Below are 24,719 nucleotides of genomic sequence, written 5' to 3'. Positions count from 1 at the left end.
AAGTTAATTGTATAATTTATTTGTACCAAAAGTAGATTGCGTAGTTTAAAATAATATCGTTGACTTGGCCTTTTCGTCGAAAGTTTACGACAAATTTAATTTTTATTATAAAATCATATCAACGATATGATATTTTGTAAAATCAGAACATAAAAACAATGGCGCCGATAGTACAACCTGTCGTTTAAACAGTCGTCGTAATTTTATTTTTACCTCGAATGAAGCTCACAATGATCGCATATCACCGCTGATAATCAAAAGATGATATAGTTGTATATAATTGATTTTTATATTGTCTTTAAATATATCTGTTCTTGTTTGATGAAGGCCGAATAAATATATCTTCACACAAGTGTTTTTAAAATGATACATGAAAGAAGAGTGAGAAAATTATTTTTCAGCAATTTAAATAAAATATTTCTTTGAGAAGACATTAACATTTTTGCAAGACCTCTGTAAATGATTTCAAGTAGAATAGCGAAATAGCAGAAACGGTCATTTAAGGTTTTAAAGAATTCATTGAAATCTCTGGTTTGGATTGTCCAATCATCTTTCTAAACAAATGATTTTCCATTTATCCTACTTCAAAAAATCAAAAACATGTTATTCAATATTTCACAACTAAAACGGAGGAGCAAAGGAAAACGTTATCAGATCGTAAAGGAAAGATCAAATTTTATAAAAGTATCAATCAATCAATAATTGTCCTCTAAAAAGCTATAGAGTATATACTGTTTCATAGCAAATTCTTTTTCACCTGTCATAAGTGCAAATACGGTAGAAATGTTATGGTTATATATGTTGTCTTTTCTTCCTCTTCCTCTAGTTATGTATAAAAAGAAGAAGTTGGAATAGTGGAATTCAACAAATAAAACATTTATATGGCAGTACAATGAAACTTTACTGACATTAAACACAAATGATGGTTGTTGTTTAACGTGTATTTTACGTTGCATTATCACTGTCGAGGTCATATGGCGACTTCACAGCTTTACTGTTAAATGTTGAAGGAAGACAATAGGTGCCATTCGGTTCATTATTTCCGGCACGAAAGAGCATCTGAGTAGACCGTAAGCAAGCTGGATATCTTCCGCACATGAAATAATCCATATTCCATGGTGGGATTCGAACCTACAGCGGTGATGGGGAAGTGATTTTAAATCAACGAAGTTAAAAACTAGGCCATGGACGCCCCTATTCCATAGTCGCAACTTATAACTTAACGAGCAATTTTCTAAATTTCAGCAAGACATATATCCTGGAATTCTTCTACAAATTACTGTTAATCAATGACTTTAAGTATGATCAAGTTCTTACGAATTTTATATCAGACCATTATATTGTCAATGTATACTTTTAGAGATTTCGTATTTTCTTATTACATACTTTTATCTAAAATATACTTATACACGTTTCTTATAATTGTAACTATATATTGTAAGTTACATCACACATTCAACCCAATGGAAATGGATATCAGCTAGTCTGAATTTATCATTTGTTATAACAAATATTGTCAATAATAACGTTGGATACAATTGTAATCAGAATAATTTGAAAACTATTATTAATTGTTTTTACAATTGGTTGCATTGTTTTGTAAATTCTGACATTATTTCAAAAGTAAGTTAAAAGAGGAAACCGTAGATTAAGCACGTTCGTTGTAAATATTCTGCTATTAGTACGTGTGTTAGTGCATCATCATTGTTCTTATAGCATTATATGTGTTCACATTTATTTTCATGTCTGTATTCACAACGTCAAATATCTGCCAAAATGCAAATATAAAGCGATGTCATCATTCGCTTTATGCACTTCTTACTTATTTCATCAGCTATTAAATATTTGCTACGATATGAATAACTTTTTAAAAAAAGATACTGCGAACACCTTATATAATTGGTTAAATAAATCATTTTGTTTAGTTCGTTCGCTGATGTAGCTTTATTTAAAAAATAAAAATCGGCTTGAAGGCGCAACAGAGTAACTGATGATCAGATCGTCATATGAAACATAAGGGGATCTAAATTTTAGTCAGAGTGAATCATTCATTAGTCATATATATTGTGATTTCGCCATTGTAAGCATTCGTATAGATGCAGGAAATTTATAGTTACAGATGGACACGGTAACTCCGTCCAAAATAGCGTTTTACGTCTTAATTATGCAACGTATTATTTTCAAATATTGTTATAGTTATCAGCCTATACAGGAGTAATTATGTTTATCTGAATAAAGGTTTGCGTAACATTGATCTCCTTTAACTTTATTAATTATTCTGGACTACAAATATGAAAGGATAGGTCAACGAAGGAGAACAACACTTAGTAAACGCTCTCAACAGTATCCAGGCAAATGAGGTCGTCGTGAGGCACCAAGTCGGGCAACAACAACAAAAAAACCGTGCTATGATTAATAGAAAAATGAAAGAAAATTTTATGAGACTAGTAACGAAGTTTAAATAAAAATGGCAAAACGGGAAAAACAGGGAATGGTGTAGGGCAATTGATAATAGGTTGGGGTCAAAACTGCAAATCCAGGGAGAGGAAATACTGTTAACGGAAATACAAATAGGACGGGGTGACACAGAAACACAAGTGGTATTACATATAAATCATTAACACAATATACATGTACATTAAATAAACCTAACGGAACGGACAATAGCACAATTACTAATAGGAACTATTTATATGTTAAATATGCACCGAACTTCACTCTGAGTCCCAAAATAAGACGAGACAGTGTCAATAAATGATTCCCTGCTAAGCGAAATTACAACAGTTGCTTTGGTTACTAAAAGTTTAAAGCACAATAAGTAAAGCACGTAAATGGGTGTGAAAGGGAAAATGAACTAAAGCTGCATTTCATTATTGTAATAAATATCTGGAAAAAATATCCCTCGAAAGCATTAAAACAGCTTAATTACATGAACATTTCAGACAAGGTTTGATTGAATCTATGCATGAGTTATAATGAAAAAAGTGCAACATCCTTCACGCCCCCTAGCACCGGCTTGAAAGGAACTCTGTTCTCACACTTAAATGTGCTGGACTCAATGATCATAAAGGACCAGAAAAATATAACAACACTGAAGTTAAATACAGGAGACTTGACAAGAGGGTTGCATATAAATTTGCACATCTCCTTTTGTCTGAATCATTATGTCATTGTGAAAATAATTGTTTAACCTGTAAATATACCGGTATAACGTATATTTGAGACACATACCTTTATAAATGTATAAAATGTTTCGCACGAGAAAAGAATTGTCTGATATTGAAACATAATTTTATGACTCTAACGCCAAAATAGCGAAAGTCTTTTCAAGAATTCATAAAATTATTGATGCATTTTATAACACTATGGTTTTATCTTTTTTCCCTTAATAGTATCTTTTGAATACAGCGTAAACATTAATCAAAATCACAATAAGTCTAGTTAATTTACACCATTTAGAATAACGCAAAATGGAGTTCCCAAAGAACGCCGAAAACAACAAAATTAAAACGAATGTTACAGGCTAGGTTTGATTGAGCGTGTTAATGGAAATTAAATTAGCATCTTTACATAAGCAACGATATTACTAATTTCATCAATTTTAACAGAAGTAATTATGTCCAGCTGATTATTGGAGTACCTTTGTAATGAATGCTCTTCTGTCAGTTGGCTGAATTATTCTGGACCCAAGTTAAATTTTACTACTATAGGCTTATCACTAGGATTACATATAACTTTATGTGTTTCATTATTAATACCTAAATCATTTTTAATTGCACCAGAGTAGAACGAACACAATTTCTAGATTTTCCGACTTTATGTTATTAACACATTGTTTGCCTTTAAGTTACAACACGTGTTCTTCGTATGTCTACAATGCTACAAAATGTTTCCCACGAGAAAAGGCTAGAATGACCTTGAAATCATGACGCTAGAAAAAGTAAATGTTTACAAGAAGAAAACATAATATAATAAATGCATTCACTCTACAGATTACTACCAACACGGTTTCCTCTCTTAACATGATTATATCTTCTGCTGACAAAAAAGAGTTTACATTAATTAAGAAAACCAACTCGACAGTGAATGAAAATAAACACACTACATCTGATAATGTTATTCCAGTAAGAGGGTTGTTTACTTAATTTCAAATATATTGTTGTCTTATTTTTCTTCTCCCGAAGTTGATAAAACTACAATTTACATATCAGTGGTCAATAAATCCGTTTTCCTTGTAATGTCATTCACTGGCAATGAATAATATCAATGCAATAATTTATTTCAAGATCTTGTCTATGTCAATGCCATATACTATCAAAGTATTTAAATGCTATAAAACATTTTTTAACTTACTATAAAATGATATCAATGTCATATATTTCTAACAACTCTGTAACGCCGCCCTTTGGGGTCCGACGCACTTTGGGGTCTGACCCTCTCAGTGCGTTACATTTCGCATCGCACTTTAGGGTCCAACGCACTTTGGGCTCAAAATCGAGAAATTGGCCCCCAAGTGCGGTAATATGCTACATATCAACGCACTTTGGGTTTCATAGTTCTGAAGGTTTCAACTGAGTTCTGCTTAAATACTGAGTACTGACTCATTTCCGATCTTAGACATTGAATTATTTGAGGAAGAGTTGAAGATGACTGTTGATACTCTGTTTGATGCTTATATGATAAAAGTTGCAATAATTTTACCACTTGAAATATCTGAAAATTGTGTCCATATAACAAAGAACTCTAGTACATAAATTGTGAATGTATTCCCAAAATTAAAAGATGCTGCGAAAATATTTTGTTCTGTTAGTCATTTACTTGATAACTTTTGGTTTTAATGTTGAGCCCTTTTAAATATGATGGGCATGAAATAAAATGCAGTTAAAGTTGTTTCCAAACTATAAATATACTCTATTGCAATGTTCTGGTGAAATATCAAGTTTTTCGATCGGACTATGAATAGTGATTTTTACAAATACGTTATTAAGCTTATCAACAAACTTAAGTTATTTTGTAAGCTCCGTAACAACTGTTCGCAAGAGGCTTCTTTAATGGGAAATCTTACATACTTCTTTAGAAAGGCCAAAAATGAAGTTTATAATGTTTAAATAATCGTATCAGAGAAATGTAAGATGCTTGTTACCTGAATAAAGTAGTTATAAATGTGAAATGACTTGTCATAAAAGTAGCAAAATGTAAACAATGTAATATTGTACTTTCATATAAAGTACAAATTCACTATAACTGTACTCATTGCCAAAAAGCAACAGATAAAAAAGATCGGTTTATTGGCCAATGAGAAATGTTTGGATACTATAGGATTACACCAAAATTAAAAAGAAAATTGAGAAATACAAATAAAAGCATAATGGGCCTCTAAAACGTTAACTTTACAATCTCAAGGGGATCGACACTCCACCATCCCCTCTAGATACCAAGTGAGAACTTTACATTATTAGGAAGTTCCGCTCTTAATGTGTGACAATCTAAATAGTTTATGATATTTTTGAGTACTGCCTGTACTGACTACTACTTAAGGCCGCATCTACACCTAGTCAATATTGAATTTCTTAAATGTCACGTTTAGATAAGCTAAATAAATGGCCCTTTCAACATGTTATCATGCACATGTTTTTTACTGAAATGTCTTATTAAGATTTCCCAGGATTCATACCTTTGTCTTTGCTAGGAAACATCATATTTCTATAAATGTGTAAATATAAAAAAAACGGGAAAATGAGTTATTAAATGGAAAATATGTGAAAAATATATTTTGAGCTTATTAATTGATACAAATTCTTTATTTGATGAAAGTTCTTCACTTACTGATCAAGATCATTTAAAATCCCTATTGATTCTACCATAATTCAGGGCACATATTTTGCACATGTTTTCCGTCTATAATATACCTTGATTTTTGTTTACTGTTGACTACAATATATTATTCAAAACATTATGAGAATTCATTTTAATTGATTGATTTTTTTACTACAAAGTGCGGTCGTTTGTCTGATGTTAAAAATGCATATGTACCTGTTTATCGCAGGGGTCGAACCCCAAAGTGCGTTGGATTCCAAAGTGCGGTGTTACAAAGCTCATATAAATAGAAAATGTGATTATTCATTTTCATACTTTGTTACACGATACTACCAAATGCACTATATATTGTAAGACAATGTAAATAAGGTATAATTTATAACCGCAAATCTTATAGCACCACTATGTCAATTGAAAACGTGATAACCAAAGTTTACTTGCGCATTGTGTTTATGTTCACAATAAATTCATTATTTGCTTAAATACATGTAAATGGTATATTATGTTTTTTTAATCTGCATAGCAAATCAGTGTTGCCGCTGATCCAATCTGTCATGCACATGTTTTTTGTAAATAATCTTATCTCATGCTACATGTATATCAATCAGTTTTATCATTTTATGGTCTCTGCATTTTTTCTTTAGAAATATGTTAATTGGAATTGTATGTAAAAGCTTTTATTTCATTGGATGTTGATCCACATATTCTTATGCATTCACAGTTTTATTCTTGTTGTTTATATGTACTGTACAACGCCGTTGAATATTGTTAAATAGAAACAGGCGTTTAATTAAATAAAAAGTTTCAAAAAAAAAAAGTTTCAATCTGTCGTTAGAGAAATATCTTTGAAAAATCTAAGCAAGTCTACACGTTTCAGATATAATGTTCCTAATGATCACATTTCACAACTGATGACTTAAAGATGATGTATTAAACATTTTTAAATTGATTTAACATATATTTTTTATTGCCCGATGAAGGCATATTAAAACCATCTTACACAATAGATTTAATCTCAAATAATATACAGGAAGAGAAGTGCCAATATCTTTATATTTTTTAACAATTCAAATCAAATATTTCTTTTAGAATAGACAGACTTTTTGACAAATCCTCTGCACATCTGTTTCAAATAGCTCAAACGGCTAGGGCTTTTAAGAAAATCATTACAATTCAGTTTCATTTCGTCCCTTCGATGACAGAGTAGACTGTAAAATGATGTTCTCTGGAATTTGCGCATTTTTCCTTTACATCTTCAAAAACCATTTTGCTGTGTCTTTAGCAAATGAAACAATGTGTTCAAAATTTTCCTGTGAAGAACAGCTTCTAGAAAAAATGATTAGGCAGGAAAACAAAGTAGAAATGATGCAAAATAACATTCAGAAAACTCAAGAAGCGATTGCGATATTCTGGAGGGGGAAATTAAGAAAACTAGAGCAAAGGTGTCTCAAAAACTTAAATCGATACAGAGCAATGTCACGGAGGTGGTTGAAAGAGAGAAAGAAAAGAATGAAGGTAATTTATTTTTTCTTATGTAATACATTTGCTTTACTTGTTCTTCTCCGAGCTTGTAGGGAAATTTATTTAAGGCTTATAAAATCATCATTTGCTATTGAATTCGTCTAATTAATGAAACAATTTTTCTAATACTTTGTAAATGAATAAAACGACACTTAAGTTTGTTTCAAGTGAACAATGCTATTATAAAATTAATATACAGGACCAAATGGCCTTAATATGATAATGTATATTTTAATACCCACTGATATTAAGATATATTCATGTTTCGCTTGTTGTTAACTCGATTAAATTAATCATAGAAATTATTTGATGTTGAATTTTAACGTTTCATATTTAAAGTTATTTGACTTCCGCCATAAACCATATGAACACAATAAAAATTATTCTTATCAAAATTATTTTTTAGGCGTTTGCTAGGATATATGTCGCTAGATTGCACGAAAAAATATTTCAGAAATCCATAATGATACATTATATTATATGGTTGCGTTCATTGAACGCCTCCTTTCCTTGTTGATCTTGTTTATTATATTTTATTTTATTATTTGCAAAGGCAGAGATGATATTACGAAATAGCTAAAATACCCTGTGTTCAAACATAATGCATTTCACTGAAGTGAATAAAAAGTGAATAAATTATGAATTCGTCACAAAGATAATCTGAATTTTCCTAATATTGTGTCAATACAAAATCATCATAATTATACTGTTATACATGTATATGCTTAATACTTGATACTAATAGTTCTTAAAAATTTTTATTAATGATAAATTGTCTCCATAATTAAATTGGGTAATCAGAATATGATTGTGTGCGGTAAACAATATTGATAATCAGATATGAACTGTTTTTTACAATGATGAGAAATCCAATTCACATTTACAAATGTCCATATGATGCCAATGCGTTCCTGAACCTGATACGAGACGTCCATTAATTTGGTCCAAAATACCTAAAATCTGGTTTAAAGTTTGAAGTAAAAATACGTTAAGAATTAAGTGGGAAATGTTGACCAAGATGTTTTATTTTTGACAGAAATACTGAAGAAAGCATTTGAAGAACTACGTAATGATTTCACGAATGATATGGAGGAAGGAAGAAAGATGTTAATAGACTTTTCAGGTAAGATAAAAGAAGATCAGCACAATAATCAAGTATTTTCCTATTCATAGCTTAATAGCAAAGACGAATGCGACAATAACTTACATTATCATTGTATAATCAAATAAATAATCATAGATACATGTATTAAAACCTATAAATCATATCAAGATATGAATAAGAATTAAGCTGTGTTCATTTGTTCTTTTGCTTTTGGAGAATATAAATTTCTTTTTTGTAGTTGGAGTTCGAACCAAAACATTTGTTTGTATGTATATTTTGATTTGAAATTTATTCAAAATATCTTGTCACCGATTCATTTAAAGGATGTAAATGTAAATTGTGGCAAAATACATTTCTAAAATCTTTCCTCCGTTTTTCTTAATTTACAGAAAAAATAAAAAAGCCTTCCATTGCATTCTTTGCACACAATGTGGTAGATCTATAACTTAACAAGACAGACGAAATCATCATATTTACCACAGCAACGACCAACGAAGGATCAGGATATGACACTTCTACTGGAATCTTCACAGCACCTGTCGGGGCATTGTACCAATTTATTGTTAATTATTGTACATGGGTCAAACAACATTCACCTCTTGCGTTAGTGCTATCAGGAAACGTGATTGCTCGGTCGGACAATTACGATGCAAAAAAACTCAGCTTGCAGCTCCTTTTCTGCAGTTATGAGAGTGAAATCTGCAGAGCAGTTATGGGTCAAATGTCTGTATGGCTATTCCGGTTATGCTTTGAATAAAGATGACTGGAGGATGATCTCCTTCAGTGGCATTCTCATCAACAAATAAATCATTTATTACCAACATTCACATAGCAATCTGTTTAAATACATACTTATCTGAATTGCTAATTAAACTTGAAATTGAGATACATTATTAAAATTATATGCTCACAACTAATTGCTAAAAGAGATACCTAGCATATATTTTTGTTTCAAGCAAGACGGGTAAGCAAGAGTGGTCCTGGATATTTGTTGTGAATCACTGTTAATCAATCTCTAAATATAGTTTCACATTTTCAAAATCATGCAAGGCTGATCAATTTATCTTCAATATGTTTGAATTATACGTCTTGTTATAATGTAGATTTGTATTATCATATAAAGAATTTACATTTACGCATTTTTTTTCTAATATAGCTACGAAACTTAATTTTAGATAATTCAGAACAATGACATGAGAATAAAATTGTCTGAAATCAACATCTGTAATAATGTTTATTTTCATTAACTTTGCATATCAGTAGTTATGTTTAACACAATAATGAATAAAATAATTTGTAAGATTTAAGCATAGTTTTAAAAGGTGCATTTATTGGAAAAGCAAACTGTAGTGTAAATAATGACAGTATCTTTAAAGGTTAGTTAAAAAAGAGTCACATTAAATTCAAGACATTTACAATGTATATGGTATTTCATATATGATGAGGATATTTATTCGTTTGACTGACTATGGGATATATTTTCACATAATGTGATAAAATTTCATGTATTTGCACAATTCGATTTGTGATTGATTGTGTTGAAGTAGCGCTTTTTTTCAAAAGCTTGATCAGGACATGCTTTTTTGTATAATATACATAAATATGATAATAAAACGTATAGGCTTTCTCGCAAACGTTCAATAGTGTTGTTGTTTCTTAGGTTTAGTAGAAAGATAGTTGGGATATACAAGACCCATGGAAATTATTGTTGGTTTTACGTTACAGTTTAAGGTGGTTAATGTATCTGAGATAAGACATGAAACCTCAAGGTCATTATATCATTATTTTGTTGTGATTATATTTCGTAGCGAAAATAAATCATTCCGTGATAGAAGTTGAAAAGTTGTTGAAAGTGTTCGCCTCAAATTATTTTTATAGAATAGTGAAAGTCTCAAGCACAATAGTAAATTTAAATAATTCATAACTAAGCATTGGAGAATTATTTAAGAGATTTTTTAATTGACAGAAATCCATAGAAATTAAAAAGTACAGTTATTTTTCAAGGGAAGTCAATTTGCCATCGCTTCTAATTGGGATTCTATATAATAAAGGGAAATAATTGGATATGCAAAATATCTCAACTAACCGTACGCGTTACTTTTCTTGACATGCTGATGCATAGCGTGATTGTTGTCACTTCTGCAGAAATCTTTTTTAAAACACCACTGTACTCGCTAAAAGATCCTGTATGTTCTAATTAAGGATGTAAAATCACTTAAGTGGAAATTTTTATATATGCATACAATTGTTCTCCTAAAACAATTACCAAACATTATTATTATTATTGTTATTATATACCACATTTTTATAGCACTCTTTTCATAAATAATAAATGTTCAAGAGTGCTTTACATAAATCCGATAAAACATAATCATATATATATATATATATAATGTACAATATTTATTAAGTAAACCTATTAAACAATAATGATAATCTAAAACAAGTAAAGGATGGTAAGAAATACAGACACATTTAGTTTAAAATCAAGGCTCAATTAAAACAAATTCCTAGAATATGTTAAATATTTTCTGTTAATGTTTATTCGCATTTTAAGTAATCATTTAAATCTATGCATTCATTTCTAATTGAAAGATTTGCCATAGATGTGAACGAGAGTTCTTATTAACTCTTTTTATTAACATGAAATGTAAATTCGGTAATATCTTTACAAATAATGCTTTTTTGAACTTACAATATTGAAAAATCATCATTTGAGGATCAGATTTATGATATAAAACCATAAAAAATTGAGTTACAGGATATTTAACATTACATGCGAAATGCTCAATGAAGTAAAATTGAAATGTTATAATGACTAAAACACAGACACTTTTACATTTTTGTAGATGGAGTTTATACAAATGTTTAGCGAGTACAGGAATGTTGTAAAGAAAATATCTGCAGAACTGACAACAATAACGCTTTCCATGAGCATGTCAAGAAAAGTAACTTGTACGATTAGTTCAGATATTTGCATATCTAATAAATAAAGAGTACTCTTTTAAACATTAATTGGCTGAATGTTTCTAGAGCAAAATTGCATTTACTGCGGTAGATTTGCCAAATGGATTTCGTAGAAAATTTGCGTGTTTCCTTATAAATGAATCATTTTGAAATTGCACAAGAGTAGCTTAATCTAATCATTCTTTCCTTTCCCAGAATTTTATCATTTCAACTGTATGATACATAACGTACTGTTTTCCCCTAAAATTCGTGTTCTACATACCTCTATAAATCTACATGCAAATGTTTCCCACGAGAAAAAGCCTGAACTTCAAATAACTTTATTGCTGCTAACGCCAAAAAAAAAAACAAAAAAAAAACAAAAAAAACGCACAAATTTACAAGAAGCAAACATTAAACAAGTGATGAATTCATACAAGCTAACTAGTGCTTAAATTATCACCAGGGTTTTCTTTTTCAACATTATAATTTATTTCTATGAGAAAGTATATCCTAACAACTAAATGAATGATTTTTTTATTTTCATTCTACTTCAATACAAGATACAATCAATTGTACAATGTACTGTCAAACAAAGTTAATTGTATTATTTATTTGTATCAAGATGTGGATTTCGTAGTTTATAATAATATCGTTGAAATTGTATTTTTGTCAAAAGTGTACCACAAATCTAATACTTATTTAAAAATCATATCAATGATATCATATACATGTTTTAATAGCGAAAGGGTAATTACTGTTTCATAGTATATTTAAGTACACGTTCATAGGTAATAAAACGTATTACGTATTGATTACTAAACGTAAAATATTTGAGAAACAATGGTGCACATGTGTTCAGTAACAGTTACTCTTTAATGAATATTAGTTTCCTTTTGACAGCTGAGTTGATTTTTGTGTACATATCTTGAATTGACATTTTTTTTTTTAATATGTTGTCCTGGTCCATATTTCTCAATTTATGAACAAATAAATGTTAAACAAATCATCAATCAATTATACCCGTCCAAACCTGGATATTTAAGAAAAATTCTCCACCGTTCAATAATTTCAGAAAACATTCATTTACATTCTTTGCACACAAATTGGTCTGCTAAAACTTGACAAAACAGAAAAGATAATGGTATTTGACAGAGCAACTATAAACGGTGGATTAGGGTATGACATTTCTACAGGGAATTTTACTGGACCGATATTGTACCATTTTATCAAAAATATTGTTGTTTCGCATATCAGAACATTCACCTCTTAAACTGGTGATGAAAGCGTACTTATTTTCATAAGGCAGCAAAATGAAACATTACTGACCATAAGAAAACAAATGATGATTGTTGTTCATTTTGTATTTTATGTTGCATCATCACAGTCGAGGTCTTAAAGGAAGACAATAGGTGCCCCTCGGTTTATTATTTCCAGCACGAAAGAGCATTTGAGTAGAACCACTGACGTTCCGTAAGCAAGCTGGATAGCTTCCTCACATGAAAAAAATCCATATTTCCTGGTGGGATTCGAACCCACAGCGGTAATGGGCAAGTGATTTTAAGTCAACGACCTTAACCACTAGGTCACGTACGCCCCTATTCTATTATCGCAACTTTTTACTTAACGAGCAATTTTCTAAATTTCAGCAAGATATGTACCGCGGAATTGTTCTACAAATTACTGTTATTCAATGACTTTAAGTATGATCAAGTTCTTACGAAATTTATATCAGACCATAATATTGTCAATGTATACTTTTAGAGATTTCGTATTTTCCTATTACATACTTTTATCTAAAATATATACTTATACACGTTTCTAATAATTGTAACTATATATTGTAAGTTACATAACACATTTTACCCGATGGAAATGGATATCAGTTTGTCTGAAATTAACATTTGTTACAACAAATATTGGCATTTGTATAAATATCAATAATAAAAATGGACACAATTGTAATCAGAATAATTTGAAAACTTTAAATACAATTTTTTAAAGGTTGGCTACATTGTTTTGTAAATACTGAAATTATTTCAAAAGTAAGTTAAAGGTAGCTGATGAAACCGTAGATTAAGCATGTTCGTTGTAAGTATTCTGCTGTTAGTTCGTTTATTAATGAATCATCAGTGTTTTTCTAGCATTGTATGTGTTCACATTTATATTCATGTTTGTATTCATGGGGTCAAATATCTGCCAAAATTACAATATAAAGTGATGTAATAACTCGCTTTATACACTTCTTACTTATATCATCAGCTATTACTTATTTGTTACGATATGAATAACTTCTTCAAATAAAAAAGATATTTAAATGTCATTGCCATATCTATGCGAACACATTAAAGTTGGTTAAATAAATCATTTTTTTAGTTCGTCGGCTTTATGTTGCTTTATTGGTAAATCAAAATCGGCTTGAGAGCGCAACAGAGTTACTGATAATCAGATCGTCATATAAAACATCCTTTAACTGAACTACAAATATGAAAGGAAAGATCAACGAAGGAGAACAACATTCAGTAAACATAACTCTAAACAGTATCCTGGCAAACGAGGTCGTCGGGAGGCACCAAATATAGTTAAAAGATCAACTAGGAAAAGTGGCGTTCAATGAACGCAACCCCCACAAGAAAAAACAAACAAAACTGACGGGAAATGAAAATAAGGCTAAATTTTAAATAAAATATAATAAATGAGTAAATAAATAAATTTTTACCCAAAAGTGATTTATATAATATTATTGCGGCGATCCCATGGTGCAAATTTGGCACTGAATATGCGAAAACCGTGTTCATTTGACCTTCTGATCAAAAGTCATAATGTTAATACGAAATCAATGACTCGTAAATATTAAAGTAAAATGCCTATAATTGGAAATGTTGATTTTGTTTTTTAAAGCAAAGAAGGAAAATTTAGAATAGCGAGGAGATTTTCTTAAACTTTTCTAGATGACTCATTCATATTGTTGAAAAAAAGCTGGGGGTTAATATCCTTCTTTTAAGTAATCTGAGATTTTTATCATCTCTCGGGTCATTTTAAGGGTAGATAACTCAAAAATATGCCAATCATCACCTGCTTTGAATTTATTTAGATTTGTGTTTTTGTAAATATACAAAATTTGCTGGAATTCTATGCGACAGATATATTTCCTCGAAACAATGCGGATATATCTTCATTGAAACAAGATGCGTAAAATGAATGAACTTATTTGTAAGTTGTTTTATTTTTTAGATAAATAGGCTTACAATAATTATATCTTTGATATTCTCTAGATAGTGAAACATTCAGGCGTCATATCATGGTGAAATTTTATTCGTTAAATATATTTTAAGAGGAATGACATATTTACGATATTTTATGATGTCAAACATTAAACCATTAAAAATCACGATTACTTTAATGTGAAATGGACTCAAATGTTTATGATCTCGCTACAAATGGAGATTCTGTAAAATAAATGGGATGATTTTACAAGTGGAACATCTCAAACTAATCGTAAACGTTATAATTATGTATTTATTTTTCCCTCTCCTCAGTGTTGCATATTAATATTCCTGTGCATACGTCTTGCCAAACATACTTTGTATAATTTCATGAAGGTAAAACATAGAATACATGATGCTTTAATTGTGTTTATCTGTAGAAGTCAACTTTACATTAAAATAAAAAAGCAAGTCAATGAACAATTTCATGACAATTTCAACGTTATATCTGTTATCAAAGTCAAGATATTGAAAAATCTGTGATTTATGAAACATTAATATGTATAAATTAATTTATTTTTACAATCTAAATATACATGTATTTTAATTGATCAAATAAAACACCTTTATATACAGCTCAGGATCCCTTTAAACATAGATATATCTACTATCATGATAAAAGACAAGTAAAATGTTTTCCTGCGGGGAAAAGTTTTTTTTCACCTTAAACGGTAAAATAATTATAGAAAATTAGAAATATAACGAAAAAGTGTTTTGTTCATAATAAGACGTAATTCGGACTAATTCTATAGAAGTAAATCCGTAACGTACCGACAAACGGTATTTAGCTAGGTTTTCGAAAAGGTCAATTTACCGATCATGTACGGTTTAAGGGGGCAGGGGACCTAAAAATGAAAAATTTTGTATTTCAGTGTGACCAGAAACACAATTTCAAATATTTCAAAATCTGTTTCACAGGCAGATAACCAGTTGCACAGCATTATTCAATGATATATGGCATACATTGAAGAAAATAATAGTTTGCATGCATTGCTCCTTCAAAAAATGACTGACAGCAATTTATATTTACCCCCACCCAGCCAAAAACACACCTAAAATATACCAATATGGGCAATGGGTGGCGCGATAGCTCAGTTGGTAAGACCACTGACTGTCACTCCTGAGGTTCCGGGTTCGATCCTGGGTAACACCCTTGGGATTTTTCAGAAACACTTTCAGTGTTTCCCACCTAACTAGAGGTTTACTGGTAAGAAACCCAGGTAATCCTCGCATGTATCAGTGCTATACACTGGGCATGTAAAAGAACCAAGGAATCTATTCAATAAGAGCTAGGGACTGGTTCCCGGATTTCCTTGTATCGCATAGCTATCTCTACAGTCTGCTGAGGTAAGGACCCTACTGGAAATAAGTGCTTGCACTTTCGTAGGTTATCCTTGACCGCCAGGTCTAAAGAAAATCAATCAATCAATCTTCATGAAGGTGCAGCATACTCCAGAATCCGCTCGATTCCTTTAAAAATATCAGTAACACGCAGTGCAAGCTATGGCATTTTCAGAAATGACCAATAAAGTGTCTGTCATACTTTTAGATTTTTCTCAAAATTTATGCGAAATTTCTTACTTACAATAAATTAATGTCAAAGCTTGATTTTTATCTTTTTCACCTCCATTCGGAGAGCCATAAATACATACAAAGCTACCAAAATGCTTAGTTTCGGGTAAAACCCAAAAAATACTTTTCATTTCCTACACACAAACAAGAAAGAATTACAATGACAGAGAAATATCAGAAGTTATCAGTACCTTCAAAACACCATGTCTGAGTTATTAAAAAAATTGACCGGGGCCATCATTCGAATATGTCCCCTGCCCCCTTTAGTGAGACTAAAAAAAGGATTGGAGCACCCCACTAAAAACCGTTTTCCGGTATATACCGGACAATGCGTTTGAATGATAAAATGATTAAATCAAGCCTTTTTATCCAACGGAATGAACTTCAAAAGGTCTAATTAATCTTTTCACAGCGATTTATGTATGATTATGAATGAAAAATGTAAAAATAGGCGGAAAAACATATTTGTCTATTTTATGACTATGATTTCTGCAAGCGTCTAGAGGTACTGCTCCAATCCTGTTTTGAATTAAATCAGTACGGTTTACAGTCACACGCTCCTCCATGTACCGAGAGCAGGTCACATGCTCCTTCATGACTCAAAAATAAACGCGTACCAATACCCTGCAAGCTGGGAATAATGCAATACAGAGTAACACAATTTATACATATCTTTACCACATGTTTACAACATTTATGAAATCACAAAACTTTATGTGTCTGAAAACCATACTTCATACTATATTCCAAACTGATAAAGAACTTGTGTTGTTGCACAGGAACAGATTATCTATTTAAGTAGTAAAGATTATATATCATTCATTTATGTACAATATAGAATAAAAAAATCGAAAATGAAAGAGTCATCTTAAGAAAGGTTGCATCTTCTAAGTCAAAAATCGAATTAAAAAGCCAAATACATTATCTTATAAAGCAGTGATTGGGACAAGAAGGTAACAATGCCATAGTAATAAACTCAACGCCATAAATATTATCACAATCGTATGTAAATAACTTTTTGTTTGCTTTTCAGCTATAACATGTGTTCTGATATACAAAAGTTTCTCACGTGAAAGAGCGTACATGAGCTATTTATTTTATTGCTAAACCACGCAGAATGTTTTACAGAACAACATAAAAAGATTGATGAAAGATAACTATCTGAATATCTCCATTTCATTCTTTTCTCTTTGCATGTTCATATCTATACATTAAGAAAACGAAATCGACAGCGTGTGAAAGAAACTCACTTTATAGTTTTTTTCAAAAAGAGGGTTGTATGTTAAATGACAAAACCGCTACTGCCTTACATTCCTTTTGGTTACAGTTTACATAATACTTAGTTTGTCAATAGTCGTGCTTCCTTTGCTGATGACACACTTTTAATATTACATTATATCATTGTATCATGCAACCTGTCGTTTTCACATATTTCTTTGTTGAAATAAATGATTTAGCAAGTTAAATGTTGATGCTGCAAATCAAAGACGCCGCAAATGATGTGAACATTCGCAGGTAATGTACAAAATCAGCCTTGACAATTGTTCTGTATTACAGATGAATATCCGAAGCACAAATCATTTTTTTGGAATATGTGCTTACAAACTACCATTATGATATTATGTTCAATATACAGAATAAATTTAGTTCGATAATTGTAATTTATAAACATTTATTGTGTACCTTATACAAAATCATCTCCGTTGCGCTGAGATCCCGAATAAGTCCATTTCGAAGGGATGTATTACCTTCCAAAACATTAACATAATTTTATTTCCTTTTGAATTTTACATCACATTTTGATGTTGATACTACATTTAATACATACAATTTGAGTTTGATAATTGTTATTTATAACCAATCATAGCAAATTATCTCCGTTGCGCCAAGGATATGTCCATTACGCGGCCAGTTTACCAGTATAGAATCCTTCAACGCAACCTATCGCCAATATTTGTTATACATTTAAAACAAACTTATTTTTTTCACTCAGTTAACCTGTTTTGCTACTTAAATGTTAATTATTTTCATGAACAAGCAAACGTTGTGACTGTTTTGCAAAATTATGTCCGTTGCGCCAGTTGCGGCCAAAAATCTCCGTTGCGTATTTTAGTCATACCCCTGGTTCCTGTCGCAATTTAGTTCCCGTCATTAGACTATTAAATGACTCATTGACATGTCATTTATCAAGTAAATAAAACAAGATCAAAATAGAAAGAATATGATATTCAAACAAGGCACTATCACATAAGTTAAACGTATATTTTAGTTCCTTAAAGCTCGATGACATGTTGTACATCACAAAAGCTATTTGTATTGGATAATCTGAAGACAGTGTAATTTTGTTAAAGATCCTGTATGTTGTAATTAAGGTTGTTACCACACAAGTGAAATTCTAATTATGCTTCTAAAACAATTTTCAAACATCGAAGAATATGTAAAATATGTACTGCAAATATTTGTTCACATTATATGTAATCATTAAAATATGCATTCATTTCTTATTTAAAAATTTGACTAAGACATTATAGAAAATAAATTTCTTATTATTTGATATATTTCTCCTTTTATTTACATGAAATGAAAATTCGATAATATCTTTACAAATAATGCTTTTTTAGACTTACAATATTGATAAATCTTCATTTGAGCATTATATTTTTGATATAAAACTATAAAAAAGGGTTGAGTTACAGGATCTTTAAAACAAAAAAATAAAATATCAAGACTAAAATTTTCCCCATTGCTGAATGGACGAATGAATATCTACTAGCCGCCACATGCACGCGGCGTCTTATAAAGCACATACTGTCCAAAATCATAACGCTACAACATTGTAAAACTAAATTTTCCATATTTCATTTCAAATAAATTAAATGGGATGTATATGGATATCAATACAAACGACAAAATATATGTCAAAATAAAGTTGCTTTTAGAATAATTGTAGTTTTGCTTCAAATGAGGGCATGAGAATTTTCGTTATTTAAATTAGCATTTTTCTTTAGAATATACAAACATTTTAACCAGCCCTCTGACATGAGTTCAAGTAGCATAGCAAAATAACAGAAACAGCGGAGGTCCTTGAAGAAAATTGTTGAAGCCTTAGTTCATTTTCAGTTCGCTTCTCAGACAAGCAAGGACACAATGTTGTTCTCTGGATCTTGTGCGTTTTTTCTTTTACTCTTCAAATACCAGATTAGCGTGTCTTTAGCAAATGAACCAATGTGCTCAAAATTTTCTTATGACGAGCAATTGTTAGAAAAAATGATAAGGCAGGAAATAAGAGTAGAAATGATGCAGAATGATATAAAGAAAACCCAAGAAGCTGTTTCTGTTACGCTGGAGGAAATTAAGAAAACAAGTGTAGAGGTGTCCAAAACACTGGAGTCCTTGCAGAACAATGCCACGGAGGCGATGAAAGGAATCATCCGAGACAAAGAAAAAAACGAAGGTAATATGTTTATCTAATGTTATATATTTTAATTTACTTATTCTTCTACAAACCTTTAAGGGAAATTTGCTATTGAATTATTCTAAAGACAATTCTTCTAATACTTTGTCAATGAATAACACGGTTCATCGACAAGCTCGAGTCAAGTAAACATTGATATTCTAAAATCAATAAACAGCACCGAATTGCCTTAATTTGATTAAAATATTTAACTTAAAAATCATATTTAATTTCCTGGTGCGGTAGAGGATTTTGAGTACATTCATACATGTACGATTCTTAATGTTCTGCTACTCGTATTACAAATAATCACAATACCACGTGTTCATTTTACTAAACAAACAAATGCACTACTAGCAGTGCTCGTTCCATACATAACCTGAAGTATCTTAATATTTTGTCAATATTATTTAATATTGAAACATTTAGAGTAATATATGCATAATATTGGATTGTTCTTGATATCGATGTTAATGAAAAAGGGTTTTCCCAAACTAAACTTGGTAATCAGAATATGATGTTGTGGGGAAATCAATATTGATAATCAGATACGAATTGTTCCTTACAATGATGAGAAATCAATTTTACATTCACAAATGTCCAAATGATGCCAATGCGTCCCTTACCCTGATCCAAGATGTTCATAAATTTGGTCTGAAATTTCTAAAATCTGGTTTAAAGTTTGAATTATACTACGTTAAAAATTAAGAGCATGTTGACCAAGATTTTGTTTTATTTTTGACAGAAATACTGAGAAAAACATTTGAAGAACAACGGAATAATTTCACAACTGATATGGAAGAAGGAAGGAAAATGTTAAAACAACTTTCAGGTAAGATAAAATAATATCAGCACATTAATCAAGTATTTTCCTATTCATACAAATGTCAAAGCTTAATAGTAAAGATGAATGCGACAAATACAGTATCATTGTATATTCAAAAAGTAATCATAGATAGTTGTATTAAAACCTATAAATCATATTAAGATATATGAATTAGAATTAAGCTGTTTTCATTTGTTCTTTTGCTTTTTTATAAGATTCTTTTCGGTAAGTTGGAGTTCGAACCCAAACATTCGTTTTTGAACATATTTTGATTTGACGTTTATTCAAAATATGTTGTCTCTGATTTTATTCCTTTTTTAAATCAAGTAAATGCAAATCGTACCATTCGTGGCAGAATAATAAACAATATCTATCGAAATACACTTCTAAAATCTTTTCTTAATTTACAGAAAACATGAAAAAGCCTTCCGTTGCATTCTTTGCACACAATGTGGTAGATCTAAAGCTTGACAGAACAGACAAAATCATCATATTTACCATAGCCACGACCAATGAAGGATCAGGATATGACACTTCCACTGGAATCTTCACAGCACCTGTCGGGGGATTGTACCAATTCATTGTTAATTATTGTACACGCATCAAGCAACATTCACCTCTTGCGTTGGTGCTATCAGGAAACGTGATTGCTCGGTCGTCAAATTATGATGCAAGCACAAATACTTGCAGCTCCTTTTCAGCAGTAATAAGAGTGAAATCGGAAGAGAAGATATGGGTTAAATGTTTGTATGGCTCATCCGGTTATGCTTTATATAAAGATAGTTGGTTGATGAACTCCTTCAGTGGAATTCTTGCCAATAAGTAAAACATTCATTATCCTCACGCATGAAATGTAACATAATGTAATTTTTATACAGTCGAACATTGCGTAGTGCGCTGCCTGTTTAACACAAGTGGTGTACATGTATATATATATCCATCATTGATATTACTTTTTGACTGCTATATATTTGTTTGTGAAGTAACTATAAACTCGTTTATTTAAGTCTCTTAATTCTCACATTTACAAATACACGTATAATACATAAAATGCATATACATTTAAAATACAAATCAACTACAAATACACGAGATTTACACAAGACATACGAGGGCTGTTCAAAAAATTCCTGGACTGCTGTTCTAATGTTCACTTCTTTTAATTTGCGTACACGATTTTACAAGAGACAAATATTGGAACATGTCCTAAAACTATAGTGAAAAAATCAATAAAATGTGTTTACAAATAAATATTCTGTGAAAGTTACAAGTAACAAGGAGTACGCGACCCGGCGCACGCTAATGATAAAACAAAATGACGTTCGTGACGTTCAATTAAAAATGTCACCAGCGTCATTGCTTCTGAAAGTAAGTTTCGAGTGTTCTATTTCCCCAAATTATATAACTATAACCATTTTTCTGTTTGTTGTGATGTAGCGATAAAGAAATGGGTCACCTTAGCGCTCCATTCTCCGTATAAGGGCCGAGGGCTGACCACTTTCTTTATCACGATTTTTTAGTAATTTTGACACTTAACAGACATTGTTATCAAGTTGATTTAATTGGTGTTTTATAGTATCAATTTAAAACCACCATCGTCCGATCTTTAAACAATATGATTTTAACCAATAAAAAATATTTTATCAACTGCCAATTGTTATCTGCGGTAAATCTACTGAACACCGGCTAGCATTTTATATCAAACAAGTCAGCGATAATACATGTAATACAAATAGTAACTACATTTATTTATTGTTAATACGCATGCATTCTGATGAATACAATAAAATTTTGTTTAAATTTAATTGAATTGAATGTGTACACCAGATGCAGAAATTAAATATGCCGGACAGCTCATACACTTTTTATACTATCCACCTCCTAATTGACGTTCCAAACGTCCTGACGATTCGCGGCTTTCTCCCTCGCCCCATTTCTGTCTGTGATTATGAATTCGCCAGTTTTTAATCACTTGCGCCAGGACCTGGTCAACGACTCATTGCCCTTTATTTAATTGAACCACCTCATATGAAGGAGTATCCCTAATTTCATGGCAAACTTCCCGAAAGTGGGAATTTCTAGTTTTTTAAATGGGCTTCATAATTCGCAATTAACGCTACTTACTACTGCTGCTCAAAACGTGTTTGTTAAGCCATTCAACGTCCAAATGACGTCGAATTTCAGATTTATTAACAGATAAAATAACCGTTCAATTTATTTCAACATTTGTTTATATTTTAACATTATATGTGCCCCGATGTTGTGTTGCCACGGTTATTAAAGTGCACATAGTTCGCAACGGATGTAGAAGTATAAGATAAAAGTAAAACTTACTTTTAGATATAAAGACACTCGTTCGATTAATATCAACCAAGGTTGTTTTTATAAACCAAGTAAAATATGACAGCAAAAGTCCACTAACTTTTTAACATACCTCGTGTGTAACCATTATCACATATAATATGACTATTTACATAGAAAACAGATAAGAAATAGAATACTCTTGTAAATCTGATTAATTTCTATATTGTTCAAACTTTCGGCTCGTCCAGAATAAAATAAAATCCAAACGATAACACACATAAAAAAGTTAAAGAGTGAAAGACTTTAATACAAATTTCGAGAATGTGAGTAAACTCACTACCTAGATAAAATCTTGAATAACGCCTAAGCCATCGATCATAGACCTGCATATCGATGTATCAAAGGTTTGTTGCAAATGAAACAATTATCTGTACATGTTCAACAATATTCGTCTCGCATGATTTTTGTTGTAATTTTTTACATTGTGATTGCTTGCTGTCGGACAAATCTTAATAATGAGAAGCTTAATTATTGTATTCTTGCTGGTTTATATAAATTCAAACTTCACCATATTGAGTCTTTGAATTTTATAATTCCTGTTTCATGCATGCATGGTTTGTTATGAAAATACAATCATATTACTTATTGTATACATTAATTAGTAAACCTTAGTTTCTTAACAACATATATTGTTCTTATTTTTACCTGTAAAATAAAAAATCAGTACACGTATTCAGCTCCTCCCCCAATATTTTCAGTAAGTTATTAAAGAGCGGACACGAAGTGACCTTGGGTAGTACATCACTTTACATAGTGTTTCGTAAGGATGATAATTTGTGCCAAATATAATTTGAAAGTGTTAAGCATTTATAAAGATATCGTTGCGCCCACAGTCCCAGGCCATCTCATAAACTTTTCAACAGAATAAAAGTTATCGACAGACACACTAATGCCTTGTCCACATGGGTAAATGACAAAATGTGTTTAATAGAGTCTTTGAAATCATTAAATTAAATGAAATTACTATGATAATCTAATCTAAGCTAATTCTGTCTCAAGTTATTGATCCGACAACCAGTTCATTGTTGCCAAAACCATATTACATTGGTCATCTTCTTGCCATGGACTATATCCTTACTAACTTTACCAAACGTAGGCTTATCATTTCTCAAGTTATTGATCGGACAAGGATTATATACATAGTGTCGCTGTGAACTTGACAGTTGATTGAAGATTATGAAGGATCATAGACAATGTCCCACAAAGTTATATTAACCACTGCTGATTCCATGTAAAGGTATTGATTCGACAAAGATAACATGGACACATACAGAACTCTCCCCCACCTTTCAGAAATAAAATCCGGAATTTTTAATGTGCAAAAAATGTAAAACATAAGCAACTACTACGTATTTCTAGAAGAATTTATTTTCTGATTTACAATGGTTCAGATTGCTTTAGACTTTAATCTAGAAGTCACCATTTGTGTAGTGGTATAAAATGAAAAGAGGTATGCCATACAATAAATGATCAAAAATCCATTTGTATTATATTTGCATTATTATACATAATAATGTAATACCAGTATATGTAAAATGGATATGACAATGAAGTATGTTAAACTAGCCATCCTGAAATAATTGAGCTTAAATAAGTATGTTTAAACAATAATAATGTACCATAAGTGTTCAAAAAATTTTGAATTATAAATTTACATTATTATAAGCATTATATCATTAATAGTCTACATTTAAATTCACCACCAACAAAATTTAGCTTTGAAAACTCTAAATTATATAATACAGGTTATAAAACTAGTTTATATGTATTTCGATCTTGATCTTGTAGTTAGCTCTAGTGAACTTGCTAGACCTGGCCTTGGGGTTTATATCTTTCTTTTCTGTTCTC

The 24,719-nt window shown here is 30.7% G+C and overlaps 1 protein-coding gene and 1 long non-coding RNA gene across 2 annotated transcripts; both read left to right on the top strand.

Annotated features, from left to right (window-relative positions):
• Window positions 1–7,014: 7,014 nt before the first annotated feature.
• On the top strand, window positions 7,015–10,084 carry LOC132746222 (uncharacterized). The gene is made up of 3 exons (XR_009627963.1): window positions 7,015–7,332; window positions 8,375–8,461; window positions 8,833–10,084. It is a non-coding gene; the product is annotated as an uncharacterized LOC132746222 (long non-coding RNA).
• A 9,246-nt stretch (window positions 10,085–19,330) lies between these two features.
• LOC132746223 (uncharacterized) lies at window positions 19,331–22,837 on the top strand. Its single transcript, XM_060735303.1, has 3 exons — window positions 19,331–19,681; window positions 20,427–20,513; window positions 20,918–22,837. Exons 1-3 carry the CDS (start codon window positions 19,375–19,377, stop codon window positions 21,331–21,333), a joined length of 810 nt encoding a protein of 269 aa, XP_060591286.1. The 5' UTR covers window positions 19,331–19,374; the 3' UTR covers window positions 21,334–22,837.
• Window positions 22,838–24,719: the final 1,882 nt, after the last annotated feature.

The sequence above is a fragment of the Ruditapes philippinarum genome, unplaced genomic scaffold (genome assembly GCF_026571515.1).
Source record: "Ruditapes philippinarum isolate M1 unplaced genomic scaffold, ASM2657151v2 ctg10488_1_1_1_1, whole genome shotgun sequence".
In the NCBI taxonomy this organism is placed as follows: domain Eukaryota; kingdom Metazoa; phylum Mollusca; class Bivalvia; order Venerida; family Veneridae; genus Ruditapes; species Ruditapes philippinarum.
The sequence above is the reverse complement of the archived record's forward strand: the minus strand, read 5'-3'. Positions and strand labels throughout refer to the sequence as shown.

What these genes read in the sequence shown, in the direction of transcription:
- LOC132746223 (XM_060735303.1), top strand. Translation starts at nt 19,375, where the DNA reads ATGTTGTTCTCTGGATCTTGTGCGTTTTTTCTTTTACTCTTCAAATAC. An exon ending in AGACAAAGAAAAAAACGAAG is followed by an intron (nt 19,682 to 20,426) that starts GTAATATGTTTA and finishes TATTTTTGACAG; the next exon opens with AAATACTGAGAAAAACATTT. An exon ending in AATGTTAAAACAACTTTCAG is followed by an intron (nt 20,514 to 20,917) that starts GTAAGATAAAAT and finishes CTTAATTTACAG; the next exon opens with AAAACATGAAAAAGCCTTCC.